At 36.2% G+C, this 20,099-nt stretch overlaps 1 protein-coding gene across 1 annotated transcript; it reads right to left on the bottom strand.

Annotated features, from left to right (window-relative positions):
- Positions 1–2,943: 2,943 nt before the first annotated feature.
- Positions 2,944–19,532, bottom strand: LOC132033999 (probable protein phosphatase 2C 11). The gene is made up of 8 exons (XM_059424204.1): positions 19,124–19,532; positions 16,016–16,158; positions 14,547–14,645; positions 14,297–14,455; positions 9,369–9,455; positions 8,238–8,329; positions 6,085–6,156; positions 2,944–3,591 (listed from the first exon to the last, which is right to left on the bottom strand). Exons 1-8 carry the CDS (start codon positions 19,321–19,323, stop codon positions 3,463–3,465), a joined length of 981 nt encoding a protein of 326 aa, XP_059280187.1. The 5' UTR covers positions 19,324–19,532; the 3' UTR covers positions 2,944–3,462.
- Between the last annotated feature and the right edge of the window lie 567 nt (positions 19,533–20,099).

Genomic DNA, 20,099 nt, shown 5'->3' on the forward strand with positions numbered 1-20,099 from the left:
CTATCACAGCATTCCTATATCCTTGTGTGCTTTCTGAAGACACAATATCGCCATGAGTGCCAAAGAACAGTTCTTTTTCTCCATGCCACTCTGCAAGGGTCTCAAGGCTATAGTACCACTGAACATTAACATGCACTTCTTTTGGACAGTAATTTTTTTTTTTTTTTTTTTTTTGGAATAGGCAGGTTGTATTCTCACTATTTCTGCCATAACGGGACTATAGGCTTATCTGATAGTTATTAAAACAGCATCACCAACTGAGAGAGAAGAGGGAGCCAAAAGAAGAAATTGTAAAGCTCCAACAATCAAACACTTATTCCACCACAAATAAAAAAAAAAGGGTCATTTTTTATTGGGAAAACAGGGAGTGTTATTACCTTCTCCACTGCCCTAGATAGCGGAATTATCAATGTTTTACTTCAGATCCATCATTTCATTCTGCTCAAAATATCATTTTTAATAACACTGAAATCAGAGCAATTCGGAAGCATAGAGGAGACAAATAGTTTTGCAGTCTTCATTGGTCTTAGAAATTTTGCTTGCTGCTAAGGTTCATAAGGAATATATTCATCCAATTACAAGTATTATTGTATGTGATGATTTTAGTTTGATTCCAAGTGTAAATGAACATTGTTGTCCCTTTCAGGAGAAAAGGCCATAATCCCTTATGTACGGGAAAAGGTCTAAAATGGTCCTTAACTATTTTTTTATACAAACTGCGTACAAATTCATAAACCTTCATGAGATTAATCGTTAAACCATTCCTCAGATCTATATTTCTCTCTCCCTACTTTTTTTTAAATTAAAGAATAAAATGTAGGAACTTGGAATCGAACCTGGGTATGTTCCTTGGCATTAAAGGGCTTTATCACTAGACCACTAATATTTTTTGTTCATATACTTACATTGATTTAATTTATACTGTTTTTTCGCTCTAAAAATCGACAGAGTCCGTCTCCGTCGGTTTTTTAATTAGAAAAAAAAAACCGACGGACTCCATCAGTTTATTTTATATTTTTTCGCGCATTTTTGTGCAAAAAATAACCGACGCAGTCCGTCGGTTTTCTTAAAAAAAAGATTTAAAAAAATTATTGAAAAAACAGACGGAATCCGTCGGTCTTTCCGTCAGTTTTTTCCATCGGTTTTTACCAGTTTTTTAGTAGTGTTTGAGAAAAATTGTTACAAAAATTTTGTGCCTGAGTTTATCTTTTCGAATTTTAGAGACTCGAGAGCGACACCAGTGCCAGAATGGTCTTTTTTTTTTTTTTTTTGACAAGTGAAACTTGAGGAAAAAGAAGTAGGGAGAGAGAAATATATGTCTAAGAAATAGTTTAACGATTAATCTCATGAAGGTTTATGAGTTTGTACGCTGTTTGTATATAAAAATAGATGGAGATCAAATTTGATAAGTTTTTGGATAGTTAAAGGACTAAAATCGGTAAGTGTATAGTTAAGGGATCATTCTAGACCTAATCCCATAGATAAGGGACTATTTATGGCCTTTTCTCTCCCTTTCAGCTACGCGCTACGCCATTTCGGAGATGGTGCTAATCTGTATATCAACTGGTATCTATTTTAGGAGAGTGACATGTTCACTTGACCACTCTCTGTATGATATTTTTTTAGCTGAAAATTCACGATTTTTGCTCTTTCTTGGCTTTATCCTGCTGACAAGTACAGGTCTGATCGCCTTTTCTTTGTGAATCAGGTACAAGTAGACTGATTCCACTTTAGTCTTACATATCTCATGCTGTTTTATGTATGATAAGCTTTTTTTATTTTTTTATGGTTTGCCGTATGCTTGGCTTCTGAGTGAAACTCCAACAGCATTGTGCTGATACAGCGAAGATGAGTTGCTCTGTTTGAGAGGAAATGGAACTGGAAAGCTCGAGGAATGAGATACTATTTGGAAATCCTTTGGCAGTAAGTCCGGGTTCACTTGTAGGAAAAAGCAATGTGTATGGCATCTTAACGGCTACATGTCATTGTTCATCATTGAAATATTTTCCTCAATTTGAATCAGCTTCGTCCCAAACTTTTCGTCCCAAATTTAAAATTGCTCAAAAGTATTTTAAGGGATTACTATGAACTTATCCCCTAACATAAGAGACCGTTTTTATTATTTTCTCGGAAGTAAACGATGACTAATACTTTGTTGACAAGACTCTCAGAAGTACAAGGGTGATCTTGGGACTATCATTGAAAAAATATGGTTGCAAATTAAAAAAATCTTGAAATGCTATTGATGTTGTGGACCACCATCATCGCTTTGCTGTGACACGTCAATTGCACAACCTTCCAGTGGGTATAAAGCAGCAACAACATACTCAAATTGAGGGTAACTTGGTTTTCAATATCATTTGAAGTCGTATACAAGAGGAGATTGACCAATGATCAGCATAAACTATCTTCAATTGGAGAAGACCAGCAAAATAATAGAAAGAAGCAGCTAGTACACGAAGCTTCCCACGTTCATGCGGACTTCGCAAGAAATACCAGCCTATCAGGTTCACTAAAGGTCCTAGGGATACTACTTGTTTTGTAACTAGGAGTTTAACTCCCAAAGTTACCGCAAATAATAGGTTAAGACTGTCGAGAAGGTATATTTTTGCCAGTCTTTGGTAAACCAAATATATTGCGATACATCTGCCCAAGTTGGGACAACCTGCCAGCTGCATGTAGCTCAACTTTTCTGAATTCAAAGAGGCATAGCTATTGCTTCTGCTGTTCAGTTTCTGTTTCCCTGCAAAAGTTCCATAGCTTCTCAGATTACGTCGTAAATGACAACTTCATGACAAATCTGATGTCCAAAAGAAACCAATATTTGATCTTCTTCGACATAATATTAGCAAATGTCATTAATTCTTAAGAGAGAGACACCGCTCTCAGTAACGCTGGTAGAGGTAGAAGACATATACCCAAATACAACCTTGACAGAAAACGGAAAGAAGACAATATCTGATTCTGTTTTCTACTGTAAATATATAAGGAGAATACAACGTCAGCAAATATTGGATTGAGAATTCTGGGTAGGCCAAGGGGAACACTGAGTGCCTATCATAAAAGAGCTATATGTAAATAAAGAAGAAAAAACTAAATGTAGGCCAGCATGATTTACACTTCGTCATCACAAAACAATTTAAGGCAACTTTACAAGTCTACAAGCAGAGACCATCTGTAAAAATCCCCATGACCACAACTCCAAGTGACATGGCTACCGAATAACTTAATCATCACCAGAAGAATAGCAAATTTGGAAAATAATAAGCTAGTTACAAGGCCTACATCCTCCCTTCGGGATCTTTTTGTCTGCAGAGTGAGTAGCATCGTTGACAAACATCATTCTTAATGCTTGAGAAAAGGAGTAAGACTGTTGCGAAACAACAGAGGAGAAAGTTTCTGTGTGTGTTTGTTTTTTCTTTATGTTTGTGAGTAAAGGTAGGCAGACCTTGAAAGGTCCATTCATGCGCTCTCAAATCGAACAACCACACAGGTGATGTTGTCAGAACTCCCCCTTGAATAAGCTTCTTCTATAAGCTTACGTGATGCTGCTTCCGCATCTTTTATGTCCTGCACAATGGTCACGGCCTCCTGTATGCAATGAAGAGAAGTTAGATCGTTGAAATTCATAAATTGTTGATGCGACTTCTAGTTACAACATAGGAAGAGAGAAGATTGATATGCATTAATCTTTAGGAACCAATCAGCAAATGATAACATATTAGAAACATCAGCAAAGCTTGCAAAATCATCAACTTTAAAGCTACTCTATCATGTCCTAACAATCATGAAACTAGAATTAGAGAAGAAGCTTACTAATTTTTTTGATAATGGTAACATAGAAGCCTACTAATTTTAAGAGAGAAAAACTTCCCCGGTTTATTATTTTCTCCTAACTGTATAAACAAGAATATGATAAAAGTATTACAACCCTAACCAAACTTGAGCTTGCCTAAGCAAAGAAGCTTCCCCTTGAATCTTTCACCTGTACATCAAGCTCTAAGCCTAAGAACAGTTACCAGCCAATTTTTATGAGCATACTTTCAAACTACCCCAAATATTGAGTATATTAGAAGTCTTTCCCCCTCAATTTTAACCTCAGGACTACGAAAAATTTGAGCTTAAGTTTGAATTACAAAATTGAATTCCTGACCACTAATGAGCTTAGCGAAGATTCTAATCACATGTTTGATGTCCCGCCCTTTGAAGGACAAGCTCCAGCTTCAAATAAAGACAGAAGAAATAAGAGAAAACCCTTGTATGAGGCATTCAAATTCAATCCTTCAATCCAGGCTCTGAGGTCGCAAAGGGAGATGTCTGGATTAATCATCCACCTCAGAGCATCTATCCTCAGTTACCTTCTACCCATCAAATTTATATACTTCCATCCTTTTTTGAGACCACCTTCCGTCTATCTTCCACAACCAGGTATGTCTTTTCCCTCCAGTGCAGCTGCAAAATCCCCTAATAATAGACATTTCTAAAATTCCTCTCTACATGCAATCAACTATACATGCTTATAGTTAATTTTTCTAGCATTTCATATGTATTCCTTTCTTTTGTTCTTCATCATTGACGTATTTTTAACTAAAGTGAGGGTTGAGCTTTTAAGTCCAACAAACCATCATGCTTTTGTACACGTTTGACTTTTACCTTTGACACACATGTAGACAAGTAGCTCGGCCATAAAGAATATCCAATAACTGTTCTGGTCCTTCTTAGAAATTACTTCAGCCCATAGAATAGGGGCCTTTTTTTAATCAACAAAGCTACAACTGAAATGCGTTCCTTGAGCCAAGGGTCTATCGGAAACAACCTCTACCTCCACAAGGTAGGGGTAACGTCTGCGTAGACACTACCCTCCCCAGACCCCACTTGTGGGATTACACAGGGTATGTTGTTGTAAAGCTAGCACTTGAATGGCCTTTCGGCATGCAAGGGCATGAGACATTGCCACCACTCTTGCCACCTAAAAACAAATGGCAACACTTAACAAGCAACATGGATCTCAATTCCTCATTTTCTCTCAACTGACATACACATTTTATCTATACTTTAACATCCCCCCCCCCCCCCCCACAACACACACACACAACAACACAAAAAGAAAAACAACTATAGTGCCAGCCCTCTTCCTTAACCCCCATGAGCCTCCCCTCTTCTTTTCCCACTAAGTCCTTCCTCCTTCTCCACTCGTCTTTTCCCACTAAGCCCTTCCCCTTCTCCCCTCTTCTTTTCCCACTAAGTCCTTCCTCCTTCCTTTCCCTTCCCCCACAGATTTTCTCTTCCCTTCCCTACCCCATCAAACTCTCGCTGCTACCTACTGCCACATGTCTAAAGGCTAAAGCCAGAGAGTGGTAAGAATGGGTTTTATTTCAAACTCATGACAAAACCTTAGTTTGTTAGGGAAACACGAAAAGAGGATTTGACTGGGGGCTAATTTCAGCAAAATCTACTGGTCCTTGAAAATGAACATAAAGTCAACTTGCAAAGCCTTTTTTTAAATAACCGTGGTGCCCTAGCCAGCTTCCGTGCATCTAGACTAATTCCACAGGGTAGGCGTGGACTCTAGGGAAGGGCGGATCGCCTCAGATCTAGTGAACCCAGTCTTACCTTGCATTTCTGTAAGGAAAAGAAATAACCAAATAAGTCCTATAAGATAATTTAAGAAAAAATTACGTAACTAAAGCCCAAACCCTCGAAGAATGAGGTTACTGCACAGTCATTGTAGCAAGAACGCTACTGCATGGAAGATACTTAATTTTTGGCCCCTCTATTCCTGCATCACTGGCCTTCCTCCTATTTGTAAGGAGTAGCAAATACCTTATTAAAGGAGGGCAATTTTCTGCAGCCTATCTTTCTTTTTTGTTATTTTCTTACCAACTATAAAGATTACAAGATAGAAATTAGATCAAAGCTAGGACATCTAGGCCATAAGTAAGCCTAATTAATTTATGCAATCAAGACATCCAACTCCATATACATTTAAGCATTGTCATCTTACTAAGAGTTTTTAAGTTGAGGAAATCTGGTTAGTGTTGAATAACCAAGAAAGGTTTAACACATTTGGCGAAGAAACCTGACCTTGTTAGACAGGACATTCCAAAGTCCATCACTTGCAATTATTAAAAAATCTACACCATCAATTTCTTCTTCCTGAAAAAGGAGATCAAAGACCAGTGCACTCACCATCAATACAAGTCAATTAACATTGGACGCTAATTATACGAGAGAGAGAGAGAGAGAGAGAGAGAGAGAGAGGTGCATAGCAATATTTTAGTTCAATAAAACTACTGAGCTACAGTATCAGAATAAAACAACTAAATTACAGGGACAAGGTGTGCTAAGAAAAATACAGCATGAATCCTGGGAGACATAAAATACTTCAGCTGCAAAATAGTGAAAAAAAAAAGAAAAGAAAAAAGACATAACTGAATGCCAGTTTCCCCCTGTATGCTTATGTTTTAAGTGCGATGTACTATCTCAAACATTTTTCTACTGAGGTTCTTGTCTACCGCCAGTCCTTGGATAGGAACTGCCAAACCTCTATGCAAACATATCGTTCTTCCATCTACAAGCATGGGCCAAAATAGCAATATTTTTGTGCAATTATTATGAGTTCTGATGGTTATGGTATCATCTTATGAAGTGCGGTGGAATAGGAGGAAAAGGAAGACTAAGGCTGTGAAATTCTATTTTAGTTTCCTTCCTTTCTTCCCTCTTCTAAACTTCATAACAGTCCCAGAGCAATGTGCTCGATCAACCTTCAATTCTCATATAACAGCTTCAGGGGACAATTAATGCATTCCTCAAGAAAATTATGTCTGGTCTGAGAAACAAATTCTTAGAGGGAAGGAGTACATACTGAAAATGTTTTAACATGAGCAGCTTGGTCTCGATTCTCACACTTCACTATATGGCTATACCATTTCAAATATATTTTTAACTGACCCTTTATTATGCAATAGTTTAACTTGATCGTCATAGTACAAACTGAAATAACTAGACAAATTACACTCGCACTACTAAAGGCCACAAGTGTATGATGAAGAGCTCTTATTGCTGCCAAAAGTATTGCAGCAGAAGACCAAATGTTTTATGTCATACTCCCTCTGTTTCAATTTATGTGTCTTACCTTATTTTTAGTTTGTTTCAAATACTAAGTATTTCGTTCCAACATTCTCATTTTACCCTTAATGACACTCCCTTGTAGAAATGACATGGCATGTTTTAAGACCACAAGATTCAAAGGGTAATTGGTATTTGTTATACACACCTTTAGTTTAAGACCACAAGATTCAGAAGTCTTCTTCACTTTCTTAAACTTTGAGCCAAGTCAAGCTAAGACACATAAAATAAGACAGAAGGAGTATTTAACAAGATGGAGTTCTTCAATACATTCTGTGAAGCTGTAATTGCACTTCTTCGTTCAAGGCAACAGAAGTAGCTTCAGGGAGATTTGGGATTATGCAAATTCAGAGATTCCAATCCTAATCAGAGAAAACAAACAAGGTAAAAGATGGCAGAAGAAGTTTTTTGGTCTATCTCTGCTCGACCAAGTTGGCAGTCAAATGATAGAACCAGATAGATGCCTGTTTGCTGGTCATATTGCTATTAGATGCTTCAGGAAGTTAGGGTCAAGATAACCTTTCAAACGTAGCATTACTTTTAGACTAAAAGCATGGACAATCATGCTAATGCACCATCTCATTTGGAACACCACTGTGGAAATACTTTTTGCATCTCTTTTAAACCAAATAATTATTGCCAGGCCAAAAAAAAAAAAATTACCTTCATCATTTCCCAAACACCACCACCACCACCCACCCCCGCCCCAAACCCAAAAAAAGAGGTTGATTTATTCAATTAAAGAAGCTAAGACGAGAGGGTTTATCAAGTGGAAAACAACAACCACCTCCAACCTTGAGGTTGAAGGTTTGAGTTACCAAGTAAGCAATGTGGAGGAAGGGCAGCTCTAGACTCCGGGAAAGTGGTTTGAGGAATAAGATTAAGGTAGATGTACGTTACCATATAAACCAAAAAAGTTTCGTATAAAGAAACTAAAAACACCATACGTTTCCTTAAAATCTAAAACTGCCTTTTGCAATAATATATCACAAGGGGACAGTGGAAAACCATACTCCAGATTAACACCATGCTCTCGAGCCTTGACAGATCAGGCAAAAAAAGCAGCAAATGAAGACAAACTAGTGCTTCAAGAAAGAAAGCCAATATACCTGAATCTCTGGGTCTGCCACAACATATGGCTTTAGCATTTTATCTCCAAATGCACGAGAAACAGCAAGGACCCCGCCTACACGCCATGTACCTGAAGAGAGCAGCAGGACACTACACTGAATTCTACTAACAGGAAAAAGAGGAACTAAGATACCACGCATGCATATTTTTGTCTTTTTGAACAGTAATAACTTTCAGTAAGAAGCACCTAAGGCATGCGAGCACGAATATGTAGTATTTGCTCATACAAGGCACTGACAGGAAAAGAACCCGCATGAAGCACACCACAATAAACATCTTTATCAATTCTACTCCATACACTGAGAAACTCATGTTGCTCCACGCTCAAACAGCAGCCTTACGTCTCCGATCAACATAAGAACAAAGCAGCACCAACAGCTTTTAGTTCCACAACATAGAAAAATACATCTAAAATTAACACATTAATCAAGTTGGTATCCTTCTTCCACTTAATAAATGATTCTACATTAGTATACTATACTAATATTTAACTACACAGTTGTGTAATATATTAGCAATAAATTCTCCTAGCCCAGGAAGGAAGAATCGGAAGATGGGGTGGTTGAAAGGATTGGGTTATTACACATCAAGTCACATCACACCCTGAAAGTTTAATAATGTTTCGTCAAGAAACATGGAAAACCTATCGTCTTCACTTCTTGAGCTTCAAATGCAATCTATGCATGATCTTACTGGAAGAGCCAACGATTTCACGACAACAATGATAATGGAATTTATTCAACCACCAAATTGCAATCAAGGCATATCATAAATGCCTAAGTGTAACTTCGCCAACTTTTAACCCTAGGCTGAGGTCCGAATGGCAGAATAGCAAATTTTAGTGAAGTCTCACAAACTTCACAAATGATGAAGGTTAAAAGATCTATATAATGTGATTCTGGAAGATTCTTTAAGGAAACTTTATGCGCCTAATGAAGATTACAAAATAAGTATGTATAGAACCCGATAGGAAAAATAAGATAAAATTCTGATTAAATTGAAAAAGAGCACCGGAACAGTACAATTCTTTGCGACTCCAGTCTCCGATAGCATTTACCAGGCCAATAAAGCAGCAATTAACACATACAAAGATTCCAACAGATTTTTACCTGCCCACATGATGAAACCACCCGCCTGTTCTATCCTTTCACGCTCATCAGATCTGTCAGGCTTGTGATCGACGGACAAAGGAATAGCTGCATTAATTGCAATAGTTATGTCTCGAAACCATATAGCTTAAATGAGTAACATCTTTTAAAAATCTTAAATGTGGCTAATAATCATTCAACTTGATGAATCACTTCCTGAATTCACTTTAGAAATCTGAGAAATAAATAATTAAGTTCAGACATGTTGAAATTTGAGAAGAATATAGATTGCCGCCATATAATTTATCATAATTTAGGTGCTATACTAGGGATAACGCTCAAATGGCAGGTCCAATGAGAATGATGGTTTTTCTTGCTTTCCACTCATACTAACATTTAGCAAATACATTTTGCACGCATGTGGCACACAATACAAACAGACAATGAAGAATACTTTTTCTTATAATTTTATAAGAGAATGAATACAAAAGTATATGGACACGGTGGAATTTCAAATTGCTGAAAGTTATTCCAACAGTCCTACGATGTATAGCATCATTCAGCAAGTGAAATTAAAATGCCCTACTTTCTGGTTGATTTTTTAATGTAAAACCAAAAATTGAATTTAAAGAATAAAAAATATTTCTAGATTTTTCCAACGAAGAACTAGGTCAGGAAAAAAGTTGTTTGACTTCTCAAATAATAAGTGCTCCATACAAATTACAAGCTGGGTTAGAAGGAGTGTTTTACTTATGATTGTCTCATTCCAATGGATTTGTCTTGTTATTTCACTTCCTTTAGTGTTTCAAATCAAAAACTAAAAGTAAGTAGCTAAATCTCTTATATGCGATAAGAAAATGGATAGATCCCTTACATTTCTTGCTGAGGTGGTTATTTAGAAATGATATTTAAATATAAAACGAATATACATTTTAGTTATAATTTTGTTAAATTTCCATCAACGAGGAGTATTTTTCTTTATTTATCCACTATATTAGGTCAATAGTTTTAGTTTGACTTTCTCATATTTACATTTTAGTTTCTCTCCGGGAAGATTTACAATGCGATGGTAATTTAATTCTATTATCTTTAAAGGAATTATACATGTAATCCTTTTGTACATGAAATCCATTTGTGTCACTCGCTCTCCACGGATAGTAATACCACTAAAAATTCTTAATTAATTCCTAACTTGCATAATGATTTCTTCTTAATTTTGCAAATCTAACTTCAATCAGAAATATTTTATTCATTTCAAATGGAATAACCATATTTCCTTTGCAGTCAGAACAAAAATGAATTATAAGGTACATTTCCTTTTCAATCCATTAGCTGAAAAATAGGAACTTCCCTTAAATGTCCCAAGTTATTTCACCATTCTCTTTCCGACGATCAAGTTAGGTCAGCTTTTATTAATATGTAAATGTATTCTTTCCTATTTTGGTACATAGAGTGCTGCAGCTTGTAGTACTTTACTATTTTTCATGTAGGTGCCTAATATCTTGAGAAGAATGAACTAATCTTAGTCCAATTTCACACCAAAAATTGATCAAATTAACCCTCAATAAGTGAAAAGGGCCAAAACAAATTGGGACGGATGGACTTCTATCTTTCATTTAACAACTTACAATCAAAATTATACTAATTAAAATATAATTAAGTAAACAATAGTTCTCAAAGTTTTAACTAAATGACAAGCAACTTTTACAGTGTTATGATCTTTGATTCTCTTCCTTGATAAGTAAGTAACTCTATTGAAATTTTTCAACAGGCCAATCTATTGTTTCCTTTTTCAGTTTAGCTCATGAGTCAAATTATTTATTAGTCTTTTAAAAAATAAATTTAGAAACTTCAATCTCATAATTTACCTTATCCAAAAGGAAAACTTCAATTCATATTTTTCTTATGTTTGGTTGATCAATATGTTTTGGAGAACATTTTCATTAGGAAAACAGGTTCCTTTAAAATGAGGAAGACTTCCCTAATGGAAGTAGGGAAAAGAAGTTCCATAAGTTACATTCCAAATTCATTGTCTCCACCCCACCCATCCAACACCGCCAACCCCCAGCCCTTGACCATCCCACACCCCCTACCACTCCTGAACACCCATACCCCACCCCATCTCACCCCATAGTTAGCTAGATTACATATAAATGCTCTTGGGATAACATTTTTTGTTTACTTACCAAATACTAGAAAATAAGTAAGAAACCCACTTGTTTTCAAAGAAAACATTTTCCACCCTAAAAGAAAGTTAAACTAGTTTAGTGTTTAGTGTGCAGGATTTATTTTGCCCAGAAAATGTTTGATTTTCATAGCAGTGCAATATGACATACTCCCTCAGTCCCAATTTATGTGATACACATTCTTTTAGTGTATCCCAAAAAAAATGATACATTTTTATATTTAAAAACACTTTAAGTTTAACATTTTACTCCAAATGAGATGATTTGTGTCCACACAAATATCTATGGCTTGTTTAAACCACAAGTTTCAAAATTCTTTTTCTTAAACTCCATGCCGATCAAAGTACATCTCATAAATTGAGAGGAGAAAGTAGTAGTTTATGATTTTTTTCGATGAAAGAGTAAATTAAAAGAGAATTAAATTCAAATAAACTTAACTATTTTAGATATTTGATTTTAATGATTGGTGGTATTTGATTGTATAAATAATATAGGGAAAAGGTCCAAATATACCTCTGAACCATACGATTTGGAGCAAATTTACCCTCCTTTAAAAAAATTGCTATTTTTTACACGCGGCTTTAATTATAAAAAGACACCAAGGAAATATTTTTAAAACGGGTATTTGAGCTCCGTCTATCAAAAAGGGTATATATGAGCCATTTGCGTAACGGTAGGGGTAGATATAGGCCTTTTTTTTAACGGAGGATAAATTTGCTCCAAATCTTATAGTTCAGGGGTATATTTGGATTTTTCCCCAATAATATATTCTATATGGCGCCACTTTTCCTTGATCAAAAAAATATATTCTCTATTCTTAATTAAGCTTCCCTAAGTAGTTGTCTCTCTTATTATGGAATACCATACTGGTAACTCATCCACACCCAGTATTTCCAGCAAACCATACTGATTTGCATGGCTAAGTGATAAATTAAGGTGAGAATGTGTATTAATTAACTATGATTTAGTGATGCAAGTATATATGAAGGCGTGTGTCATGTTTTTATTGGGTTGGTTTGAATATTGAAGTAAGTTTTTACCACACCATATATTTGTCGTATTGAACTTTTGGGAACATAATTCATCAATCAACCATTCAAGTTATAACAAACACTTCCCCAATTTGAAAGAAATATGAAGCGAAGTTCCACTCCATAAATATGGTAAATCATTGAGATTTTTTAGATAGTATAGATAAGAAACATCCTATTATCCCTAGTCTTCTTTTTCTTATTTAATGAGTCAAGAACTTCTATTCATAAGATTAACTGTTTTTTTAGGATTTTCGTTGGCTGCGGGGACTTCTCCTCTGTAAATATGGCTTCAGCACTGCCCTAGTGCTATCAATACCAATGTTACCAATTTCAACCAAAAAAAAAAAAAAAGATTAACTCGTAATACAAAAATTATACCCTTCTCCACTTCCATACATGGCTTTTGTTTATGACAAGGTTCTAACCAATGACGTGCGCCTACTCACACATTATGCGTTGCGCTCTTACCAATTAGACCAAAACCCGGAAGGCAGAATTTATCCTTGATTTACTATCAACTATTCAGATTTTGGACAGACAATGATTAACATTTGCATTTTCTCTGAAGTTCCTTTTATTGGTTCTTTTCTATGCTAATAGGATCAATTGTTACAGCCTCAATGTCAACTTGCGAGGGCCAAGAAACAACAAGACTACAACATAAAGAAACCCAGCAGGTCCTTAATTATCTTAGTCCGATGAAAAACACCTATCATAGAATAGTATGCTTAGCGCTCTTGTGAGAACCTACAGATAAAAGATTATAATAACATTTTAACTTGATAAATGACCCTGGAGACAAATAGGATAAAGGCTGTCCAATAAGGAAACATGCTTCATTGGTAATTTTTTTTTTTTTTTTTTTTTTTAACAAGGAAAACTTCATAGGTAATCATTTTAAATTATATAAGTTACATTCCTTTGTTGCAAAAGTTTCATAGCTAACATCTTCCAAAGGAAAATTTGTTGGGCCTGGCTATGGCCAAAGCAAAAGAGAAGACTATAAAACAAGCTTTCCAAATCATTGAATAAGCTATTCCACAAACAATCAGAGTAAAGAAGGTATAATCAATACAGGAAACAGACAGCAAGATGAAAGTGATCCTAATGATCAGGTCATTTACAGTGCACACCGAAAGCAACTAGCCAGACAAATCCAGTATAGCGTTGACTATGATTCTAGGAATGCTTAACGTAAACTATGATAAGCCAGCATTGAGTAACAAAGTTGTTTTAAGTGTCTAAATTTGTTTGAGGTTCTTATTTGCTTGGGAGGTTTGAAATGTACTCCGCTATTTCTTATTTTGATTGTTCAGGTCTATAATTCTATATACTTCTTCACACGTGTATTTTTAATCAGATTAAGTAAATTTTCATTGATATGATAATGAAGAAAGTGCTGAAAATTACAAAAGGTAGTTCCAGAATCACAGCTCTGTACAGCCCAAATAATACGTCTCACATATCAGATGTAAACTATTCAGACCAAACCCTCTGACACACTCCCTCTATCCCTGTGAGTTTTACCCACTTTTCCGGGTGTACTTCCCTTAATAAAGCCTTTAGTTACCTATAACAAAGATAAGCCACAAAAAACCAAAAAAAAAAAAAACAAAAAAAAAAAAGCTAACTGACCATGAGATAGACCAAATAATATATACATCTCTCTGGAAACCAAGTTGTGTTTGTGAAAATTTAGCATATAGTATTTAGTCAACAAGCAACAAACCTGATCCATCTCTACAAGCGACGACTCTAGAGTCTCCCACATTTGCAACAAGCAATCTATCACCTAAAAGAACAGCAGTTGATGCTGTTGAACCAGCATCTTTTTGCTGGCCTTTTTCTTCATTAAGGTAATCGGCGTCAGTCTGCTTAAATGCTTCAACTGCATTCAAGAGCTTTTCCCATTAAATGATACAGAAGAGAGAAGATAGGATGAAATTAGAAATAACATAGAGGTCTGCTCTGGTTCATACCTATAGCTGACTTCGTATCTTTGATAAAATCAGGATGACTGGTCAAATTCTTAAAGAGGTTGTTCTTTAGGTATTCTGCTGTTCTTGAACCACCATGACCTAATACCAAGCAGAGTATAAAGGGATAAACAATCATCTAGGTCGCAAAGAAAGTCTCTTCATGAGTTAATTGTCCTATCTACAACCATTAAAATGTCATCAAAACAAGAATTACACTCTGAAAGTATAAAATGCCCATCCTGCTAAATTCCTATCATATGCTGGAAGAGCTCAGCTCATTAAGAGTGTCATTTTTCCAATGCAAACATTCTGGGCACAGATATTCATACTCCCTAAGAAGATCACACAAACCATAGAGCAAAGATGTAATAGATTTCTATGGACCGGCAAAGCTGAAATATCTAGGAAGGCACTGGTGGCATGGGAAAAGCTCTGTCAACCTCAATCAGCTGGAGGCTTGACTTCATCAACATCATGATCTGGAATAAAGCTGCAATATGTAAACTCTAAATGGAATATTTGCATAAAGAGGGCAGCCTATGGGTGAAATGGATGCATATCTACTATGTGGAAGGGAGAGCTACTTCGCAAATTGAACCAAAACAGGCTGCATGGCTGACTAGGAAGATACTCAAATCCAGGAAATATATTGAAGAAGCTGGTTGCACAATGACTGAACTGATGCAAATGGAATAGAAATATCTATTCGAGCAATATAAAGAAACTTACAAGGCCCCTTCCAAAAACAACAACGTCATACCCAGTGTAATCCCACAAGTGGGATCTGCGGAGGGTACACTAGAAAGGGGTTCTCCTAAATGGATATTTATACTAAGACTGGAAATACTGGAGAGGCTGGCTACTAAAGACAGACTTGCAAAGTGAGGAATGAATGTTAGCCTCCAATGTCCCTTATGTGATGAAGCTGAAAGTATCCAGCACTTGCTCTTCAAATGTCCTGAAACTTCTAGTATATGGTGCAAACTGTTACATTGGGAAAAGATACAACGGGATACTATGGATTGGCAAGAGGAGATAAGGTGGGCTGTGAACTATTGCAAAGGAAAGAGAAGCAAAGCAGAAATCTTTAAGATGACATTGGCCGCAGCAGTATATTATGTATGGAAATAAAGGAACTAGAGGGTGTTCCGGTACAAAAGAAGAACCCAAGCAGCAATAGTGAAAACAGATTGTCCAAGAAGTCTCTTCGGAGCAAGCTTGAGGCCCAGATTAGCTAGGATATTGCAAGGTCTAAACTTCTATCCTTGATGTATAAGCATGAATAACATTAAGTACTGAGGTAGTGATGAGAAGTAGCTTAGCAAAAGATTGGGGCATGCATGTCCAATCTTGAATCTTTTATTTTTTGGTTGGAACTGTAATTTCCCTCAGTTGGTAATAATATAACTTTAATTACCAAAAAGAAAATACCCATCCTGACAAGATATGCAAGAAAAACTGGGAAATACCATCAAAAACACCAAAAAATGCCACCATTTGACCATCAACTTCTGATATGCTTGTCTCATAGAAGTCCTCCATGGAGGCTCGTTTTCCCTTAAAAGTAGCATATCCATAGCTGAATTTAGCATTTTTATTCCCAGTCAGAAAGCTTCAATAAAAGAAAAAGATACAGTTAGTTTCTTATAAAAGTTCATCCCCAAAGATATATTTAGAAATGAATAGTATTGCATTACTTTTTCTCCCCACTATGACGATACAGTCGTATTAAAATCTAAAAATCTGAACAAAAGAAAATGCATTTATCATAACCACAACCAAAAACAGCAACCAGGCTGAAATTCAAGACCTAACCCGCCCAGCGACCAGCTCTTTAAGCTACACAAGGTAATCCACAGTAACTTCTCATATCATATACTCCCTCCATTTCAATTTATGTGAACCTATTTCCTTATTAGTCCGTGCCAAAAAGAATGACTCCTTTCTATATTTGGAAACAATTTACCTTTATGCAATGACTTATAGCCACAAAAAATATATGAGACTCATTTAACACCACAAGTTTAAAAATCTTCTCCTCTTTTCTTTAACTCCGCGGCCAGTCAAATAGGTTCACATAAATTAAAACGGAGGGCATAGGTAAGTAGAGAAACTTCAGCATCACATAGAACGAGGGTCCAGAGGCAGAGGCAGGATATTTAGTTTATGGGTTTTGAATCACAACTTTTTTTGCTTACTGGGTTCTCAATAGATAATTTGTACATATTAATAGGAATTTGTAACACTAATATAGTGTTTGAGCCGAAGTTACTGGAAACTGCTGAACCCATATCTACTACACTGGCTCCGTCCTGCAAGGGTCTACATACAATGTGTGAGACCGTAATATTAGAAGAGCCTCTAAAACCTTTCCATGAAGCCATTGATCCATTTTCTACGTGCTGCTATTTTAAGAATCTTACTTTCTTTTGTCCCTGTTCACTTTGGTATCAATTAGGACAAGATCTCAAAAGTTTAACGGTGAAGTTATTTTATGACACGGTATAATAGATTTCATGCAGATTGTGAGATTAGCCATCCGAAGATTGGAAATTCTTAATTAGACACTGTTGGGCATATATGGAAATTTTCAGTAGAAGAATAGGTCACATACAGAAAGGTGATTCTGGTGAAATATGATATCAGTCATTATGGTTGGTTCAGTAAAACCTCCCTATAGAGTGAGTTCGTGGAGAGGGATCATGAAATGAAATTTTGAGTTTGTTTTGAAGCGAAAATAGAACATATTTCTGGATCATTTATGGTGCAGAGATAATAATTTAACATGTAAATTCACCAACTACGCCATTCTCATTTGCCAACAAGTTGGCCTAGACACCACCATCATTAGCCAAAAAAAAAAAAAAAAATCCCAACTCATTCTCATTTGACAAGCATATGAAGATCACAGTTGCTAAGGTTTTGAGACTGAATGGCGACCAATCAGAAGAATTGATCCTAATGAGATTATGTGATACAGATTTTGAGGAGGTAAACTTTTTATACGGAAAAAGCTCGAAATTAAAGTACTTCTCAGTTATGTCTTGTTACCGCTTGTTTAGTTGGGAAATCATAATCTCATATCAAAATCTCCGAACAAAGGCGTCAAAAGAAGACATATTTGTCACATATTGCGCTGCATGAGGAGCCTCTCTTAATGGTAGATAATTTAAGGAGTAAATGCATCACCATAAACATCTTTTTCAGGAACATGCATCACCATGAATTGGAGATGTATGTGTAAGAAACATGGGGAGGATGTGGATCATCTCTTGCTGCATCTTCGGAGCTGAGGTCTGTGATTTCTGTAACTTTCAACATCCAACAGGTACTTGCTGAAATAGTTGCAGGAACAACAAAAAGCCTTTTTTTTTTTTTTAAAACAAAAAATGTGGTGTCCGTACATCCCACCAGCACAGGTACCGGGTAACTTTGCTGGGAATTTAGCCTGAGACCTCATGGTTCTCAACCGACTTCAATGACCACTTGGCCACACCCTCGGGTGCAAGAATGGAAATCTAGAAAACAAAGTGGGTGTGAAGAAAAAGAAGATGAGCATGACGTCTCCTTTTGCAGTTTTGGGTTTTCCTCATTCCTGGAAGATAAAGAGACTATTGTTGAGGGCTCTCCTTATTTCTTTTATATTTGGTGTATAACAGAAATAGCAATTTGTGATTGTTGGCTAGATTTTTAGTGTGCCTCCTTTATATGTTCATGCTACACATTTGTAAATACTACCCATCTTTGGGAAACAGAGAATACTTTGGGAAAAAAATTGTAAGAAAACCTAAGGGGAAAAAAAAAAACTTTAGACCATAATTTCGAGTAGAAAAAGCAAGTGCGGACTGTCATTCTCATTTCTAACACTATAAGAAAGAATCAAAATAATCATAAACTCTGGAATTATTAAACAGTAAACCATAATGTAGTAGGACAAAGTGGAGTGCCAGTATCATTTCTCGAATCACAAACAAACTAAAAATAAGCGATAACTCATTTACAGCATTGGCAACAACAACAACAACCTAGTGTGATCCCACAAGTGGGGTCTGGGGAGGGTAGATTGTACGCGACCTTACCCCTACCTCGAGAAGGTAGAGAAGCTGTTTCAGAAAGACCCTCAGCTGAAAGAAATGTGAATAAGGAAGGCATTAAGTAGTAGCAACAAGCATAAACAACATCAAGGTAATAGTCTAAAAAAAGTAAGAATGCGAAAATACAAGAATAACACACCGGGAAAGAACGCCCGACTACCTATTATCCTTCTACCCTAATTCTAGACCTCCACACCCTCCTTCATATCCTCGGTGAGCTAAAGATGTGTCATGTCCTGCCGACCTGCCTAATCACCTCCCCCAATACTTCTTCGCCCTACCTCTACCCCTTCTCAAGCCCGCTAACAGCAAATAAATTGATTTAGGGAAAATTAAGCCAAATACCATTCGGCCATCTAGTTTACAAAATACGTACATAGTGTATAGATACATACCTATACAGCCCGAGTGTATACTAACTAGATGCATTTCGGTAAGTTCCCCAATAAATTCAGCAGCAAAAAAATGAAATAATGCAGTTACCTAATACCGCCGCCACTAAAGAGCGCATTTGGATCAATAGACGGAATTGTAACAGTTGCTGACGGCGTCTGTTTCATCTCCGGCAGAGACAGCGGCGGTTGCTGTGACGGTGACGGTGACGGTGACGGTGACGGCGAATGATTGTTAACGGACGGTGGAGAAGGTTCTGGAAGATCGGATTGTTCTTCGTTAACGTTCATCGTAATCGCCGCATTCAGTTTTGTACTTTTTTCGTAATTGATGTGCGGAAAAGAGCAACTGTTTGTTTATTAGAAGAAACTTCTTTTATATTTTTTGGAATCGAATTATCGAATTGCTTTGCTACTTTCGGAAATTTTTGAGTTACCTTTTTTGCCCCTAATCTTAACTGCTTACTTTCCTTTTCTGTGCAAAAGAAAGAACCTGTGATAAATTTTGGAGTTTGATTCTGCACCACAAATATACAGTTAAACCTAGAGAAAATTAATGTCCTTGGACCATCACATTTATTAAACTGATCTTATTGTATTATTCAATTATGTGAAGTAATAACTTAATTGTTTTATTGAGACTTTCTTTTATCGTTCTTTTAATACAATACACATAATGTATTTTGATTATATAATAATTATTACCTAATGAGAACAAGTTTATAGTGTTATTTTTCTTATTCTTGGTATAGAATGCATGAATTTTCATATTTCCTGCAACAAAGTCAAAATTGTATAATTAATGAACAACTTATTGAATATTGAAGGGAGAAGTATTCAAAACACACCTCCAAAAAAATTAATAACATAACATTTTCTTGAGTCACACCCCCCCCGACTATTTTTTTGTGTATTATTGAGGGTATTATTGGGTGACGTGGACAAAAAAGTGAGTCCCTTTCAATATTGGGTATTATTGGTCCGAAATTAGCCACCAATAATACCCTCAATAATACACAAAAAAATAGTCCAGGGGTCATGTGACTCCTTCAAGAAATTGGAGTGTG

This window comes from Lycium ferocissimum, chromosome 10, assembly GCF_029784015.1.
Source record: "Lycium ferocissimum isolate CSIRO_LF1 chromosome 10, AGI_CSIRO_Lferr_CH_V1, whole genome shotgun sequence".
NCBI lineage: Eukaryota > Viridiplantae > Streptophyta > Magnoliopsida > Solanales > Solanaceae > Lycium > Lycium ferocissimum.